The sequence below is a fragment of the Ctenopharyngodon idella genome, chromosome 23 (assembly GCF_019924925.1).
Source record: "Ctenopharyngodon idella isolate HZGC_01 chromosome 23, HZGC01, whole genome shotgun sequence".
Classification (NCBI taxonomy): Eukaryota; Metazoa; Chordata; class Actinopteri; order Cypriniformes; family Xenocyprididae; genus Ctenopharyngodon; species Ctenopharyngodon idella.
The window spans coordinates 24,012,092-24,031,377 of NC_067242.1; the positions used below are offsets into that span (position 1 = coordinate 24,012,092).

The 19,286-nt window shown below is 35.3% G+C and overlaps 1 protein-coding gene across 4 annotated transcripts; it reads left to right on the forward strand.

Moving 5' to 3' along the window:
- The first annotated feature begins 9,191 nt into the window (after positions 1–9,191).
- On the forward strand, positions 9,192–19,043 carry slc35b3 (solute carrier family 35 member B3). 4 transcript variants are annotated; one of them, XM_051883012.1, is made up of 12 exons: positions 9,192–9,711; positions 10,191–10,243; positions 11,786–11,836; positions 11,910–12,134; positions 12,217–12,338; positions 14,050–14,204; positions 15,574–15,681; positions 15,831–15,928; positions 16,018–16,110; positions 17,910–18,021; positions 18,123–18,192; positions 18,374–19,043. In XM_051883012.1, the coding sequence occupies exons 2-12, from the start codon at positions 10,226–10,228 to the stop codon at positions 18,522–18,524; spliced, it is 1,203 nt and encodes a 400-aa protein (XP_051738972.1). In that variant the 5' UTR covers positions 9,192–9,711; positions 10,191–10,225; the 3' UTR covers positions 18,525–19,043. The 4 variants fall into 4 exon arrangements, with proteins under 4 accessions (XP_051738972.1, XP_051738973.1, XP_051738975.1 ...); XM_051883013.1 differs by lacking the exon at positions 11,786–11,836; XM_051883015.1 differs by lacking the exon at positions 10,191–10,243.
- Positions 19,044–19,286: the final 243 nt, after the last annotated feature.

The following is a 19,286-nucleotide window of genomic DNA, read 5'->3' on the forward strand; positions in this document are numbered from 1 at the left end:
GTAAGTAAAAACTTTCCCAATGTTGGGAAGTAAGAATATTACACAAAATCACGAAAGAACAATGTAGTGAAATTACACCATGTCGAAAATGTATTCTGATCTGAAATCTGATACTGATTTATGGATCTGTTTTGCTTAATTAAACATCATTACAGTTAGTAACTCCCCACAGATTTGGGCTATAAAGAGTTGAGTCACTTTGTTGTGCAGTTTGTGGGACAGTTTATCAGACCTAAAGAAAGTAAACAGTGTAATTATGAGCCCATAAGAAACCACAGACAGAACCCTGAAGACTGTGTGATTATACACAAACACAGGTGATACAAAAAATGGCTCTGTTCCAAAAACTACACAGGCATTTGAAGGCATCATAGGTGCATTATCCAATTAGTGGATGAAGCAAAAATGTGGATTATACTGTAAATAACCACTTAAGTTTAATGTAATACCAACAACTTGATTATTTTACCCAATATTTGAGAGTGATGTTTAATTTTTTCAGTATGCAAAAGTTATATTATTAGTGTTTTTTTTTTCATACTAAATTGACAACCTGTGGTAACCTTAGCAAAAGTTCATCCATACTGTAAAAAATGATTTTGCAATGAAATTGTAATTAAAACAAAGACTACTGGAGTATGTTTTAGAATATATGGTAACACTTTATTTTACAGTGTCATTGTTACATAGGTTACATGTAGTTACTATAGTAATAACTATAAATTATGCATAACTACACGCAACTAACCCTAAACCAAACCAAACCCTAATCCTAAACCTATAGTAAGTACATGTAGTTACTTAATATTACTCAGTACTTAAATGTATAATTACAGTGTAACAAAGACACCTTAAAATAAAGTGTAACGGAAGATACTAATTGAGATACTACTTACTGTTTCTTTGTAATTATTTGTGAAAATAATAGCGATTTCTGAATGAAAATTGTTTCAAAGTAAATACTGCACCAAATGTTCAGTGTATCACAAATATGTCACAAACAACACTGTTTTTTAAGGTCTTCAAGACATTCACCATTTGGCTAATTGTAGTTTAAAATTACGGGTTGCACAAGTCAAGCCTCAATAGAATGTGCCTCAAAAATCACCTATATAAATTCCTTTAAAGATAGACAGTATACAGTATGGAAGCCCATTTGGTTTTTTGGACTAGAGCCTATGTGTTCCTGAACCTCCCTGGTGTGTCTTTCTTCCTTCTTTCTTTCTCTGTTTTCCTGTCTTTATTTCTCCATGTCTCTACCTGTCCATGCCAAGACAAACCTGCTAAAGTTGGTGATTGCAGCGCAGCTCTGACTCCAGTAAACCACAGGTGCTGAACTCTTCTGGCAAGTCATAAAACATCATATGCATGTTTTGTGCTGTCAGTGAGCTCTTTAATTTCATTTTCTTTTCTTTTTTTCTCTCCTTCCTGACCACACGATTCATTCTGCAATGTTTATGAGGGGGGAGACATCCAGAGTGTCTTTCATGAAATCAGTCGTTTTAAAACTCAGAGGTCCCGCTGTGCCAGCTGAAGGGACCCGCCCCCCCATACACCCTCCAGCCCAAAATGCCAATCCTCGAGCTGTCAATCAAAGCCACATTAAAGCAGCGTGACGTCACACAGCTGAGCGTTCTAGTCACCGGGAACACAGAGATGGCCCAGGGCAAAACTAAACAAACTTCCATTGCCACTTTGAACAGTTTAACAATGTGTCATTGTGTGGATAATCCCTGGGCTGTGGAAAAGTGTATTATATTTTGATTTTACAATAAGCATGTGTAAAAACATTGTGATACTTACAAATATTAAGCGTTAGTCTGTCATTAAGTACTCACCCTCATGTCGTTCTAAACTCGTAAGACTTTCGTTCATCTTCGGAACACAAATTAAGACATTTTTGAGGAAATCTGAAAGCTTTCTGTCCCTCCATAGACAGCTACACAACTTAAACTTTGCTTCAAAATGTTCATAAAGAGATCTTAAAACTAATCCATAGGAGTGGTTTAATCCAAATTTTCTGAAGAGATTCGATCACTTTATATGATGAACAGATTGAATTTAGGCTTTTATTCACATATAAACACTGATCAGCGAACAAACAGAAACTCTACCAAACCTGCTTGACCCGCGAGAACAAAGCTCTTGCAGAAGCTCAAACGTGCTGCGTAACAAATGAGAATGAACCTTATTGGTTCTTGCATGTCATGCGAACGTGCTTGAGCTTCCGTTGGTTTACCACAACAAATGTGTTGATGAGTTGAGTTAAACATAAGTTGATGAATATTTATGTGAACAAAAGCCTAAATTCAAACTGTTCATCATATAAAGTGATTATGTCTCTCCAGAAAATTTGGAATAAACCGCTCAATTCAGTTTTAATTTCTCTTTATGAACTTTTTGAAGCATCAAAGTTTCAGCTGCGTAGATGAAGGGACAGAAATCTCTTAGATTTCATCAAAAAGATCTTCATTTGAGTTCCAAAGATGAACAAAAGTCTTGGGTTTGGAATGGCATGAAGGTGAGTAATTACTGACAGAATTTAAATTTTTGGGTGAACTAACCCTTTAAACTCAGCAGTCTAAGGGGTATGTTTACACAACAACAATATACTAAAAATGGAAAAGTTTTCCTTTGCATTTTTAAAAAAAAAATTTCACATACAGAAGGCAACGCTGTCAAAACAATTGCCGTTTACATGGATCTGCAAAAATAACTAAAAACACTGTATTATGCATGCCGGGCCAGTAGTTGGCGTTGTCACTTTGTAAAGAATCACTACGCTCCTATAGACTGAACACGTAATACGCATGCGCATGACATCAGCATTTTTACAGATTCACAATTTTTAGTTTACTCAGAGACGATAACGGTATCATTTTCAAAAACTCGCAACTTGTAACCAGTTTTCAAAAGTTTGCGTTTTCAGGCCCCCAAAATGCTGTTGTCGTGTAAATGAATGGCCAAAAAGCATAAAAAGTTTTCCGTTTTTAGTTGAAAATGTTGACGTGTAAACCGCCCATAGTAAGTCATTCCATTCTGTTGGTACTACAGACTTTGTGAAGCTTGTGTTCTATAACATTTGAAAGCAAATTGAATATCAATTAAATAATAATAATAATTATAAACTAAACTTATTATTAAACTAATCTTTGGCTACATTGAAGAAGAGAAGAAGAGGGCCGTATTTAGAGACAGTAGTAGATCTAGTAGTTTTAATTGTATTAAATATTATATTTAATCATTTGATATCTGAACAATGACAGCAAAAAAGGCCACTGATTATTTCATGTTGGTAAATTCCAAGTAATGAGCAATAGATGCTATACACTAAGAATTTAACAAATAAATTGAAAATATATGAAATATATGACAGTTTTACATTTAACATTTAACATCTTTGTGGGCTCATTTTAATTTAAATCACATTAAAGTATGTAAGTCATTTGGTAAAAGGAATGTCTTCATGTGATATTATTTAATAATGTTAAAAGAATTTTGCTCTGAACATTATTCCCCTGGCTGCCATCATCTCAAATTTCATCTTTAATTGCTCTTTATTTTTCCAGCATTGAGCTTTCAGCAGAAGTCTGCTTCCCCCTCCTGGTTGTTCTCAAGAAACAGTTCACAGAGCTCCACAAGCTGCAAGCTAGATTTCATTTTGTGTTTTATGTTGCAGCTGAACGGGGAGCATTTGATGTTGAGTATTTGTTAAGTTCCATCTTAAAGTCTTAAAGAAAAGACGGGGGTTATCAGCAGAGCTCTAGAGGTTCATATGACATATGACAGGTGTCTATGGAGAGAGAATGTTATTGCGTTGTGTTCTAGTGAATGAATCCACGTCCACAAGTCCCTAGGTGTCAAGAGACTACAACAACACAGAGCATCTTTCAGAGAACTCACTGGTGGTTTGGCGACTAGGTTAGTGGTTTAAGTCACAATCCTCAATATTTTCGAACACTGATGGCGACTTATCAGCAATGAAAGTACTGCAAGTTGTTTTTTTATTAAAAGTAAGATTAGAGTAAAATCTCCTATACAGTCCAGCAATTTTACATTTATATATTTTTACAGTATAGTGTATCTTTAAACTGAAGGGGAAAAAATCATAATAGTCCGTATTGCACCAGAAAGAAAATGTCAATCTAGACATCTCAGAAAAAGTATTCCATTGTTGTGCAGGAAATGCTGTCATTTCCTCTTTTGATCAAAAAGACATAAAATATACATTAAGTCAATACAGTCCATCTTAGAAGAGCTATATCAACACGGCCGAGCTTTCCTCTTTGAGTGAGCGCTGACCTCAAATAGTTAAGAGAAAGAGAGAAGGACAGAGAGACAGGCTCGCAAAAAGGAAAAAAAAAAAGTGAGAGCAGAAGCCCAGCAGATCAAAGAAAACAACATGAGAGAGGATATGAGTGCTTTGAGAAGTAATATTGGGCCGATACCATCTGTTTCCCAAGTCATGCAGCAGGATTCAGACAAGCACAGGAAGAGGACAACAGAGACGGCCCCTTTAGCCCTGGATAACACAGCCAAAATGGCTTATTAAGAAACCTCCAATTTAATATGAGATTGGGCAACATTAAAGGGTTTCTTCTGCAAAGGACCTTTCTCCCCAGTTGTTGAGAAAAGAAGCGTTATATAACAAATAAATTTGAGGATTATTTCATAAAAGGGGCGCCAGTGTAATTTCTCCTTTGGTATTTTCAATTTTGAAGGTGGCACAGTAAGAATGGCCGGAGATGTATGAGGTGATTTCACTCTTCATGTGGGAAAGTGAGTTAGAGAAGGAGCTGCTGCTCTGACCGTACGCTCAAAATCTTTTATTAGCAGCTGTATTGTGAAGAAACAAACTATATAGATTCTACACTTAATTTGGTCTTTTTTTTCCTTTTCTGATGTTTTTGTATGATCATTTTAAGGAAACAAATTAAATCTGTAGTCTTATCTAATGCTACAATGCTATTGTAAAAAAGTATACATTTTAGAAAATCTATGAATTTCATCAGTGCATTCCCTGGGAATTGAACTTGCTGTTGCAAGAACCATTCCCTTCCAGCCAAACTATAAGAATTCCACTAGACTATTACCAAATGAATAGCTCAATAAGACATTATGTTATTATTTTGTTTTGTTCTAAACCTGTTTCTTTACTGTAGGCTACTCTGCATATTTTAAAGTGTATCATTACATGCTGTTACACAATGTGAGAAAACGGCGCATCAATTCTTTATATAAAGTTGGATATATAAGTATATACTAGCGGTGTAATGCATACAAACATGACGGTTCGGTACGTACCTCGGTATCCTCGGTATTGATGTCACGGTTCAGTATGGGTTCAGTACAGCATGGGGGAGAAAATTGTGTCTCTCTTTTTTTTTAAATCTATTATAATTAACATTTTCTTAAGGATAAAAAAATCTATCTCAGCTAATGCTGTAAACTATATACAGGGAGCCCTTTCTTGCACATTGCAGGTTTTGCATTAACTTCTAAATCTAATTATAAAATTATTATTCAATTATTTTTCTACTCCAATTCATTTTTGAAATATAATCATTTACACAGTTACTGTCATAACTTGTTTTCATTACAAATTTATTTAAACATATATTAAATAATTAAGACATTACTAACAGGTGAATATAATGAATATATAAGCTAATATAGTGCATACATTTAGTGAAATGCTCCCCTCTAGAGTTCATTTCTCTAGTGAACTAACATGCTGTGGAGACTAAATGACTTGCCTGAGGTAAATGTACTGCTATGTGAGATATTATTCTCAAGCTGTTTTATTGATGTTTTTCCGTGGATGAAACACTGGTTGAGAGATTACACGTTAACATATCTATGCATAGATAGCTTTTTTCTGTAAACAGCGTTGCATTACTGTGCACACCCCCTTCTGGATCGGGGTGTGGATCGCCCGTGACAGACTGTATTCATCGTCTGACTGAATGCACCGAACCGTGATGGTTCTGGACGATTACATGTACTGTTACACCCCTAGTATATCAATCTGCATACATACATACAGTATTCTTATGAAAAGTGATAGATAGCAAATCTATCTGCTTGATTGCTTGTGTCGTCATAAAATTAACTATATTATCACCCAGCTCTAATCTGCTAAATGTGACTATAAGGCAGAAATATTAATATATTATAAACAGTGTTCAGGAAAGTTACTTTTAAAAGTAATGCATTACAATTTTGCGTTACCCCTTAAAAAAAGTAACTAATTGCATTAGTTACTTTTTATGGAAAGTAATGTATTAGGTTACTTTTGCATTACTTTTTCTAACTTTGTTTTTTCAATAACAAAACAAAAGTTCTATTTTTGGCGATTATAGGCTCTTTCGCACCAAAAGTAAAATGAATATGCTTCAGGCTGAAGGAACTGCAAATTCACGGCTGTACAGTAGAGGGCGCAGCACAAACAAACCTTTCAGCTGTGCTGCCATTTTGGATTGCAGGAAAAACTTTACTTCATAAATAAATAAAAAAAACAAATGTGATGATTAACTAAAATAATTTTTGATTATTTGTCTGGTTGAATTGGATCATCAAATGTCAGCAGCAAAGATATTGGTTAATAAAGTGAGATTAAATGAATAAAGTATATTTGTGTAATTTAACATTTAAATATTGCAGATTTGCATAATATTCTGAGTTTGTATTTTACAGTTTGTATTCATTTTGAGGATTACTGAATCTGTTTTTGTGCAAGTGAGATGAGTAAATGTTCACATTTAGTCTAGAACTACAATAACCATCATGTTTACACAGCAAACACAACGCCTCTGCCTCTTACTCCTGATTTCTCTCAACATGAGGACAGGAGAGGTGTCTGTCAGTAAAGGAGAAAACAAAGTGACTTGCGTTACTTATTTGAAAAAGTAACTCAGTTATTTTTTTGCAAATTTAAAAATAGTACAAATACTAGTTACTTAAAAAAGAACTGATTATAAACATTAACATCATGATTTTCTGTAAAGTTGATTTGAAACAATGTATTGTGAAAAGCACTGAAGAAATAAACCTGACGACTTCCATTTTTGTGTGAACTATTCCTTTTAAAAAATGGTCCTACTGGTCCTACATGTCCTACTCCTCACATTTGTTGCAGACTCATCCATGATCCCAACAGTCGTTAGGTCATCTGAATTCTAATCCGATCCATGCACAGAATCACTCAACCATTCAGCTTTCCCAGAAGATCCTACTGATTTGCTGAGCTGCAGACCTCATTGGATCCAGATTTCAGTCTTTGAAAGGCCACCGCATTTCCTTCCGCATGCAATGTTTTATTTATTATTGGTTATTTGATCTGGTCTGAGACCATTATGGGAATATGTACCTTTCTGAATAATCAATAAATAGCCATTTTATTATTTAGATGGATCTGGTGTGAGGGGCTGCAAAAAGTAAAAGTCATTACACAGATCCGTCATTGTTGATAAATGAGATCACTTGTAAAGTTAGACGGGTGGCAAAAGAGCCGCATGCATGTGGACGGTTCTGTGCATTGCTGAATACTATTAGTGGGCAGTAAATATTGCACGGGCCTCTCCACGGGACTATGATTCGGCGAGTGGGCGGCAGAGAGAGGGCAGTAAATTCAGAGATTAATTAACCCGTTGAATTCTGGACATTTCCAGGTCTCCGTTCCGGTGACCTGTGGACGTAAATGGGACGAGCCCATCCTCGGCAGTGAGCGGAGAGTGAGGGCTCTCGTCTGAAAGAATGAGTTATTAAGAGAATTTTTTGAATAGATGGAAAAATTGTAGCCTGGCTATTTAGTGTCATAAAGTGCAGCCAAGCCAGTGCAGGGGCTCCTCGGGACAGGAGGCAATAGCATTCCAATCAAATCTCAGACGGATGAGAGATGGGCCTGTCCACTCTGAATTTTTATATTGTGGAAGGGGCTGGAAAGAAATAATGCCGTCCGTGAGTGAATTAACCTCTCGCAGTGGATGGAAAGGCCTCTGTCATCTATAGGGGAAGCAGAGGAAATGAATGGGCGGAACAGAGGCAGGTCGGCCGAGCCAGGGGGAGGGGTAGATAGGATCATAACCCCTCGCCAGAGATGGACCGTCCATGGCTGCGGCTCAGCCACATGTGTTGTGGATAAGAAAGGACAAGTGTGTAGTATGCTGCTTGAGCTTTTCTGTGATATCTGAAGGCCTGATCAAAATCGCTTTGTTTTATTTTTTTTGCATGACATTTATTCAAATGCATGCAAAACAAGGATGTAAATGCGGCAAAAGCACCCTCCTGTCAATCTGGACAAACAGGTTATGCAGTTCATCCTACTTACAGGAAAACTTTAGCAGACATACGTTGTGTAGCTCTATTTACATTACCAATGAAACCAACACAAGAAATAAAGCAGGTATGAAATTATTATTTGTTCATGTGCTTTTTCAGGCTACACAAGTAATCTTTCATTGTCCTTAGTTCAGAGATCTATTAGAATCATTTAGAAAAGCAGGAGACAAACATTATCTTATTATGAATTTTCTTGTCTCACGACCTGATTTGCATGCTTATAGTGTGCATTAAAATGTGCTTCACTGATGATGGAAAAGTAGGCTAGCCTACCTCTGGCTGTGTAGAAAGATGTGCACCAGTGTTTTGATATACTCCCAGGTCATAAAATTGCACCTTGATAACACAGAACTCCTTGTAATATACGGTTTGTGGTTAATGTTATCTTTAGCATCTAGTGAATTTCCATCCATCCATTCATTATCTAAACCGCTTGTGAATGTCATTACCTTAAAATTCATTAGGCTACTTGGCTTTTATGTTCATATAGGCCTACTTTTTAAAACTTTTGTGACAAGTTCGGCCTCACTTTATTCCAATCTGATCTCACGGGAAACGTATGGATGACATCGTATGAATACGAATTTGCCAAAACTTTATATTATTATTGTGCTTTTCCACAGTAACAGTTCAACAATGGGCAGTAAAGAGTCCTCTCAAATGATATAAGTAAAAGAATAAAATAAAAAAGCACAACTAAATTAGGCTGTGCAATTCCAAATACAGATTCATTACAAACACCACAACCTTTTCATTCTTTATTCATTTATTATATTGCTCTTCGACCTCAAAGTTTAATAGAATCTGTCATTGCAATGAAGTGACTGACACGTGTGTGTTCAGTGACGTGTGTCATGAGGTCAAAGGTAACCGGAAGCTGTTGGCTGCAGCCTGGAGATAGAGCTATACACAGACACACACAAAACCCTGTAGAATCATCGTATAATGTGCACTTTGACATACGTCTTTATGGATAACGGGTTTGTTTTGTGTTCCGTTCGATTGGAAGAATGAAAAGATGTCGGAATTATTTTAAGACGAGCGGTTAAAACTGACTTTAAACCCGGAAGTGGAGCAAAGCAGCAGGTGTTAGCCTAGCCGCTAACACTCTTTATCTCTTCCAAATCCTATATGAGGGAGCGATTTTGTTTTAAATCATTGATCTTACATTCATTCTGCTATTTAAAGTCACATATTGTGCCTGTCATGCGTGTCAGTGTTGAGACGCGTCGTTTATTCGGCTGTGAGCTGGGTGAGATGTGAGATCAGTGTGATACACAGTTCCAGCTGTCAGATACTCATCACTCTCATCTGATCTATGTGATTGTGATTAAATTGATCAGTCACTTTGGTCATCTCTGGGTCATTCGGGTAAGATTCTGTCATCTTTTTCCTCATAATGCAGTATGGAAATGCATAATTCAGTATGCAATGAACGCACAGATATTATTACCAGAACCATATGACTTTTTAAACGTGTAAAACTGTAGTATTCTTTAAGTATCTTTGAGTTCCATGATATAAATACTAAATGTATATGCACATCATTCAGTACCATGGTTTATATTAAATTATGTGACACAATCATTGTGTCATAGCACAAAAAACTTTACTAAAAAAAGTGTTTTTGAACCATGCAAAATTATAGCATGTTAAAGGCACAATGTGTAAGTTCTTGGATTAAAATATCCAAAAGAAAAAACACTTCAATAATGTTATATATTTTGTTGACTTGTGTACTTACATCATCCCACATTTCCAACAACGTTTAAATCCAGAGAAATTTTAACCATTGTAACGGCCCGTGTCGCCTGTCAATGACATCATATCCTCGATTTTTATTTCTGCAGAAACCATGGAAACACCAAATATGCTTTAATATATTATGCATTTTATTAGACAGGTAAGCAATTGTTTGTGTACTTTTATCGAAAGAAAACTAATCATTGTTATATAGCTCAACACGGTTAGTCTTATTGTTTGAATCTCTTGTTTTCTTGATTTACCTCACAATTTTAATTCGTCAAATAAAGTGACCTGCATTCAGCACTTGCGGCAATTTTGTTAGAATTAATTAAAATAATATGATTTTAAGCAATCAAACGTAACTGTAACAAAGTTCATGTTCGGGAAGGAGGCGGGAACCGACAAACGTTAAATGTAAAACTTTAATACATTAGCTCATCCATGAGCATGAATTTTGGTCCCGTCGGATTGCTGTGGAAGTGAAGATGACATCTCCTATGATTCCATGCTCATTCACGCCGTCATCAAGCTATGCCTTTGTTATTTTGAATAAGCGATCTCTAGTGGTAAAACTTACATACTGTGCCTTTAATTATAGTTTACGGCAAAATACCATAGTTACTGTACTACAGTGAAATTACTGTCACTGCATTGAAACTGTGATAACTTAGTGACAACCACCATTGTTAGAGAGAGAGAGAGAGAATAAACAACAAGAATTTTGTTGCAAACTGTCTGCTTGTTAAGTTGTGATGTAGAAAATACTGTTTTCGGGTTCAAGCCTCTTCTCTGTACAGTCGTTTATGAGCACTATTCATTTGTTGCACACATTTAAAGTCACCATAGAATGAAAATAGACAATTCTTGTTTTTTTTTTTTTTTTTTTTTTTTTTTTTTATGGAATATAGCAGTATTTATAAATGATTTATCTGTGCACTTTTTTTTATTTTTTTTTATTATTATGCGCTCGTTTTTTTTTTTTTTTTTTTAACTTCCCGTTCCACTTGCAGCTACATCTCTTCTCTTATCTGATGATTTTTTGAGGGCAGACATCCTGTCACTGAGTTGATCAATAGTAAACAACAATGACTCTCTATTTATGCAATCCGTATGAAATGTGCATTTCTCTGTATAGGCACGTTCACTATACTGTGAAGATGGCGAGTCATTATCGTCAACTTTATCTTTGCAGACGACACTAACTCCGAAAACACTAGTTTATCACTAAATAATTAAAATGTCTCATTGCTATTTTTCCCGACACATTCATAATCAGTATTTTTGCCGGCAAGCTTTATGCGTGCGCTTGAGCGATATATAGACTATATTATGCCTATATATATATATATATATATATATATATATATATATTAAATGCTCATTATGGTTTAGTATTCTCCTCAGTGTATTTAAGTAATTCAATTAATATAAAGTGCAATTAGTTAATTAATGGCTTAAATTAATGACTTCTAGTCAACTAGAAAAATCTTTAGTCGGGAGCAGCCCTAGTGTACACTACAGTTTCCCAGCTCCCGCTGTCCCAGACACCAATATTTTAACAGTTAATGAAAAAAGTAATCATTGTCTGGCCAACTGAGATTTTGCCATGGAGATTATAGGGTTATTTTTTTCCAGCAGTACTACAGTATACCGTGAGTGTTTATCAGAACCGTTTGTTGTTTGCTTTTATGATCTGAAGGAGTGTTTGGACCCAGCAACTGTGACATCAAATGTCAGACTTAACAACCAGGTATTGATCTTTAGTAGACAGTAAAGGTAAGATATGTAATTTCAGATTGTGGATAAATTGTTTTGATTTTCAGGAACCTGCAGACATGAGTGGCAAATTTGGCCTTGTGAATTACAGCTCAAGGAAGCACATCTCCATATCTGTTCCCTCGTCCACAGAGGTGATGTCACCTCATATTAAATCAGTGGAGGAGCTCAAAGTGCTGGGCATCAACCTGAGCAGCTTCAACACACCAACACAGTTCTTCATCTGTGTGGCTGGCGTCTTTCTCTTTTACCTCATCTACGGCTACCTGCAGGTAACGGTCCATCAGTGATCTTTGATTTGTGCCTTTGTATATTTGTGCCATTGCTGACTCTTTTGAGTCTCTGTGCTTTCAGGAGCTGATATTCTCAGTGGAGGGATTTAAGCCATTTGGCTGGTATCTGACTTTAGTACAGTTTGGATTTTACTCCTTATTTGGCTTGGTGGAGTTGCAGCTTACTCAGGATAAAAGGAGGAGGTAATTTTGTTGTACATGTTAAAACTAGACCTGTCAGTCGATTTAAAAAAAAATATTAATCACACTAGTTTCTATAATTAATTGTGATTAATTGCACCTAAAAATTAAAATGTATAATCATAAATATTTTTTCACATTCAGTCTTCAAATTAACAACATAAAGACAGTATTTTAAATATTTGATATTTTACATATTTGTTTAATGGCATCTTTTTACAAAGTACTGTGAATAAAGGAAAACCCTCATTTATAATAGAAAGTGTGTTGCTAAGTGTTTTCTTAACCGGTAAATGTTTTTTTTTTTTTTTTTTTTCTTCACTCAATTTCAGGTAAGCTGCATGATTAATTGTTAAAAGATTGTGATCTCGATTCAACACTCAATCTTATTCCTAAATGACAACGATTCAACTGTGTCTATTAAAGCTTTCACAAGTACGATCATAGCGAACTTTCAAATCTGCTGTCACGCTAGAGAGAGCAGTTGTCATGTATAGGGATGAAACCGCTTTGTGACAATAATTCAAATGATCACAGAAGTATTGGGATTCAAGTTTATAATTAAGATATAAACACTGGTGTCTATGGTAGTGATCAAAATAGAGTAAATCAACTTTTGAAAGAAACTTAATACTTCAAATAAAGAATGTCTCAATGACATTGTTACACCAGTAGGTGGAGACAAGTGTATGTTAAAAATATATTTGTCATTGAATAATTCGTTCAAGAGATTAGTTCAAAAACGCTGATTCATTCAATAAGGAAACAAATGAAGTCTTTGAATCATTCATTCAATTCAAAATGTAAAAATAAATAAATAAATAATAATTCAAGTTAATTAAATGTTGCAGCAATTAACATTTTTTTGAACCTCTAGTAAATTACATGTTATTTTGTTTAGTCTATTCAGAATCGTGGGATGTGTGATCACTATTTTTTTTTTTTTTTAATCATGATTTTCAATTCATCCAGAATTGTGCAGCTCTAATTTCTGATGATAAAATGTGTAATTATAGCCATTAAAAATCACAGTATAATTAAAAGCCAGGCCTAAACTGCAAATTATGAGATTATTAACAATTACAGAACATTAATTACAGAACAAATTCACCAGCTTTTATTTTATATTAAATTACAACAGTATTCACATACACCATAACAAAAGTCACATTTAGCTGTACATTCTTATGTGTCTAGCAAAGATTTGTTAATTGCATTAATTATTTTTAAATTATTATTTATAAACATAAATTTGTACACTATTTTTTACAGCTCTACTTAAAACTAATTTTCCAAACAAACTCTTTCCATAGTCTTTAATTGTTCTGTGGTTTCATGAATAGTTTTTTTTTTTTTTTTTTTCCCTCAGTAGCCCTAATAGCCTAGTACACCTGTAACCTGCTTCACATTTCCCCAAAACAGTGCCAACAAAAACTTACTTCCATGAGGTTTTGTGTTTTTTGTTTGAGCATTGTGTTAAACCTGTTGTATGGCCTTGGCCTGCCTTTAAAAGGCATATTATTACACTCAAATATGTCTAGTTTTTTTGTTGATTTTTTTGGGGGGATACAGTGTGAATATGACAGTTGATTCCAGGCATTTAATGGGTCAGTGTGAACCAGCCTTAAGAAAAAATGCTTTCCAGTGTTCAAGAAACTGGCAAACGAAGAAAACAAAATGGTTTTAATGGAATGCTTTTTCTTCTTTTTTTCAGGATACCATGCAAAACTTACATGATCATCGCATTTTTAACAGTTGGGACCATGGGCCTATCCAACACTTCTTTAGGATACTTGAACTATCCCACACAAGTCATCTTTAAGTGCTGCAAGCTCATTCCTGTCATGATCGGAGGAGTTTTTATACAAGGTACATTAGATGCTAGATGTATATTTATATTCATACATATACTTTTATTTAAAGTTTGGGGTCAGTTTTTTTTATTTATTTATTTTTATTCAGCAAGTGAAAATTAAATTGATCAAAAATGTCATTAAATACTTTTTACATATATTATTATATGTAAAAAATTATATATACATATATTAAAATTATATTTTACATATATATCTTAAATGCTTTTCTTTAAAAATTATTTATCAAAGAATCATAAAAAAAATATACATCACATTTTCCACAAAAATGTTAAGTAGCACATCTACATTAAATTAAATTTTAAATTTAATTTAATTTTCAACATTAAATTTCAGTCTGTTCATCACACAAAGCTATTATATGACTTAGAATATATCTTAGAAAAGACTTGGAATATTGCACATAAGTTGTACAGACTATGTTTTTTCCTACTTTTTGTCCTTTTTGACTTTAAAAATTGTGGTCACTATGAACTGTATAGAAAAAAAGCTGCATATAGCTGCATCATCTTTGGTGTTTCATGGAAGAAAGAAGCCAAATGGGTTTGGAACAACACAATATGTGTGTGTGTGTGTGAAATATCCTTTTATTTTCAAAGTCAGTTCACAGTTTTTTTTTTTTTTTTTTCTCAGGTTTGTAATTTTTTGAGAACAAGTTCCTTGTTCTTTGTGCGTTTTCTTTCATTGGCCACTGTTGTTGTGGAGTTCTTCACTTTTCTTACGCAAGAATTTGACTGAAGTTTTGATATCCTGAACAAGAAAGAATGAAACCAGCTGAACAGTTCTCGCTTCTCTTTTTATGGGGATATTTTGATTTAATTTTTTTTTCTCTGGCGTCGTGGACCTTGCGTCCCCTGAGGCTGGTGCGTAAGATCAGCGGGACTTTGGTTGAGGATGCGCGCGAGATGCAGACCCATCAAAGCTTGACCGAATCAAAGTGATGCATGGCAACCTGCTGCATCACCTTCACCCCCACGGCAACTACCTGTTTGAGAACACTCTTTGGCCTTTCCTGCTTCTTTCTTTCTTTCTTTCTCTTTGTATTGTTTCACATGTCCAACCTCAAACTCATTCTCCTCACATGCTTGCTTGTGATGAGTTGAAGAGTCCAGCAGAAAAAGAAAAAACTCATTCTCTCTATTCGACAAATCAGTTTGCCGCTAAACTTGTTCAAAGATCTTTGTAAAGCCAACCTCCAGCTAAAGTGTCAAACCTGCAGCCAGAACTCAAAGGACCCAGAAGATAAGGCCCTCAGCTTAGCAGAAGATCAGATGCCTGTTTATGCGACTTTTATGACATGTTTGAGTTGATCTGTGTCAGAGATTCTTGGTTTGATAGAGCTTGTTGATGTTGTATATTTTTAGGGAAACGCTACAACGTTGCGGATGTGTCTGCTGCTCTGTGCATGAGTCTTGGTCTGATCTGGTTCACTCTGGCAGACAGTAAGATTGCCCCAAACTTCAATGTAACAGGTACAGGACTGCTTCTACTTAAGTCTGTTGATTATGAGGAACAGGCTTTGTTCCAAAATCTAGTAAGCTGTTATTCTCTGCATAATAATAATCATTTGAAACTGAATGTACTTGAAACATTATTTTCTTGTTTTGTTTGTTGTTTCTAGGTGTAATTCTCATATCCCTGGCCCTCTGTGCGGATGCTGCTATTGGAAATGTGCAGGAAAAAGCAATGAAAATCCATAACGGAACCAACTCTGAGATGGTACAAACTCTTTAGAATTATGGGCATCATTATGTGATTTATCTCTCTTGTGTCCAGGAATGTTATTCATTGATGTCCATGTGTTGCAGGTCTTATATTCCTATTCTATTGGTTTTGTGTATATTCTGTTGGGTCTGCTGTCTGTTGGGGGGATTGGACCTGCTGTTTCCTTCTGCTCTCAGGTGGGTTTTAACATAAATATAGGCATGTGCAGTAAAATACACATTCATTTTGAATTAAGAAATAGCATTTCATATTTTCCGAGATTCCGAGACATTTATTATAATATTTCGATTTTTGCACCAAAAGCACTCTTAGGATTAAACAGGCTAATTTTGATGACATACTTATTAGACTACTATATGTAAATGAAGTCTATTGTTATTAGATAACTACATATCCGTAGTTCTTCACATTGTCATTCATCAGGGCAGGTAAAGTTGCTGATATTGTTAAATGTTTGAAAATGAGAAATTAAGAAGTAAATATGTTGTAATTTTGACATCGGTACCTTGGGGAAAAACTGCCATATAGATATTTTTAATATAATCTCATAATTTTGCAGCAGGTATATTATGCTGCTGTTACTTTAAGACCTGATGCAAGGATCCACTATACTGTTACACATGCGTTTTCTTTCTCCACTGTTTACGTTCACTTAAAACATAACTGTGATTATGGGAATAAGTAAAATTATGAGCAATACGTGCAGTCCCACGCCGAAATTCAAGCCCTGTAACACCAACAATATTCATCTGGAGCAAATAAAATGAGTGAGTTAGGGGAGGTGGGGTTCAACTTTCTGTCGGCGAGATGAGAGAGCGAGAAAGCGAAGCTGGTATCGTGTATCTATTCTGCGGAAAAAAAGAATTGGAAGCGTTTCAGATATTTCAGTTATTGGTATTAGAAAAAATCAATGATTTTGACAACGCTACATAGCATTTAGTTTATCATTTCAGATGCCTTTTTTAAAGACTACAATTGAAAAATGTATATATTATATATAAAATTCAACCCGCCAAAGTGGCTAGTAGGAGTGACTGCATTACACGCCACTGATGAAATCCACCCGCATTTGGCGGGTTGGCGGGTGTTCATGTCAAGCCCTGTGTAAAGAGTATATCCAAGTACCCAAGTTTTTCCCAAATTGTTCAGCATCAAAATATCTTCAGAGTAAAAAGTCTATTATTAAATACATAGATATTATTAATAAATAATATAAATAATTAATATTGCTATTACAAATTTTATTTTTACTTTCTATGCAGATGCACTACAAAATCCCCAGTCATTCTAGAACAATTAAACGGTTAGTTCACCCAAAAATGAAAATTCTGTCATTAATTACTCATGTCGTTCCACACCTGTAAGATCTTCGAAACACAAATTAAGATATTTTTGATAAAATTCGATGGCTCAGTGAGGCCTCCATTGCCAGCAAGATAATTAACACTTTCAGATGCCCAGAAAGCTACTAAAGACATATTTAAAACAGTTCATGTGACTACAGTGGTTCAACCTTAATGTTATGAAGTGACAAGAATACTTTTTGTGCGCCAAAAAAACAAAATAACTTTATTCAACAATATCTAGTGATGGCCAATTTCAAAAGACTGCTTCATGAAGCTTTGAAGCTTTACAAATCTTTTGTTTAGAATCAGTGGTTTGGAGCGTGTATCAAACTGCCAAATATGGTCATATGTTAATGGGCTCATGGTTGTGATTGCTTTTCTGATTAGTTCACCTCAAACACCAACATAATTTTCATATTTACTGGTTCATGTTAACTGACCCAAATAAAAAGCATAACCACAAAACTGATTCAAATCCAACCATAATGTTTATATAAGCACAACTGACTCTTTTCATTTCAGTGGAACAAGAGCAACACATTTTACATGATATTAAGCCTTCCAAATACTGTACTTTTAATATCTAAATGTCTTCTATCCTTCTATCCTAAAATGTTTTACTCTCTCAGCATCCAGTGACAACATATGGTTACGCATTCTTCTTTTCACTGACGGGATATTTTGGCATTTCATTCGTCCTGGCTCTGATAAAGCTGTTTGGAGCACTGGTCGCTGTCACAGGTCAGTTCAGCGCTCTCATATATGTATTTTTGGGGTGGTCATTCAAATTTCATGGATAGACAAAGTGAATTGATGCCCCAACTCTGTTTTTCTTTTTTCAGTGACTACGGGAAGGAAAGCCATGACTATTGTATTGTCCTTTCTGTTCTTTTCAAAACCTTTCACTTTTCAGTAAGTGGACCAGAATCTATTTAAACATAACATGTAATGTGACGTATGTTGAGCAAGTAATGTAGGATGAGACTTGATTTTATACATCGGAATTTGATTGGATTAGTTTAATGTAAGTCTTGCTTGTACTAATAACATATTTCTATTTTGTTGATAATGACGTATATTGGTTCTTTCGCAGGTACGTCTGGGGTGGTTCTCTGGTGGTGTTTGGCATCTTCCTAAATGTTTACAGTAAAAACAGAGACAAAATGAAGCTTCCCTCTTTAGCAGAGCTCAGAAAGCAAGTGCTTGGCGGGAGGAAGGTGCGCCTGCTGTCTCAGGACGTGTAGGAGAATGAACTCAAATATTTTATTGATGGACTTCTCCTACTTCCTACATCAACTGATACTCAGGTGTGGTTTGGAGTCGGATTGCCACGCACAGTCGAATCAGCACGCATGGAGCGTGGGGACCTGTTTGAATCAAAGGGACTGTAATCTAGAGCCAAAAAAGCAAAGATTTGCACTGGACAAAGGTGGAAACTGAAGGTGGAAACCATTTTGTTGGAAGATTCCTTTTTTTTTTAACAAATCATGTCCAAGTGAATGTTGGCCTAACGGAGCCAGTGACATTTTAAATGAAAACATTTCACCTGCATGTGCCATAAAATAATGGCAACAGTTGACATACAAGTCAGGACTCTATTTTTTGAGTAAACTGCAGTTGCACAGGTGAAAAACGTAAATGATTCTGTCTGTTTAAAGGGCTGATGTTCGGAAAAGGATCAACTTATCAGCTGCCGTATTTGCTAACCATTTGTTTGGTGAAAAGGTGGCTGTTTTTACATTAAAAACAAACTGGGAAGTTGATTCAGACAGTCTGGAGTGTTTTCATGAATAATGGCGTCTCTTATCCATTGGCTCCAGCATGGAGAGTTGAAAAGCTGCCAAGCACTTTCTCAGATGTTTGGCCCTGCGATCGCCCAGGGCCTGTTTGATTAGTAATCCTGGAATAAGATAGCACCAGAAAGAAAACAAACACTGTGCACAGGGCTTGGCTTTAGACCTAATTTAGTTGAGCAGAACGTCACGTGTGTGTGTGTGTGTGTGTGT

What these genes read in the sequence shown, in the direction of transcription:
- slc35b3 (XM_051883012.1), top strand. An exon ending in CGGAGGAGTTTTTATACAAG is followed by an intron (nt 14,205 to 15,573) that starts GTACATTAGATG and finishes GTATATTTTTAG; the next exon opens with GGAAACGCTACAACGTTGCG. An exon ending in TCAAAACCTTTCACTTTTCA is followed by an intron (nt 18,193 to 18,373) that starts GTAAGTGGACCA and finishes GTTCTTTCGCAG; the next exon opens with GTACGTCTGGGGTGGTTCTC.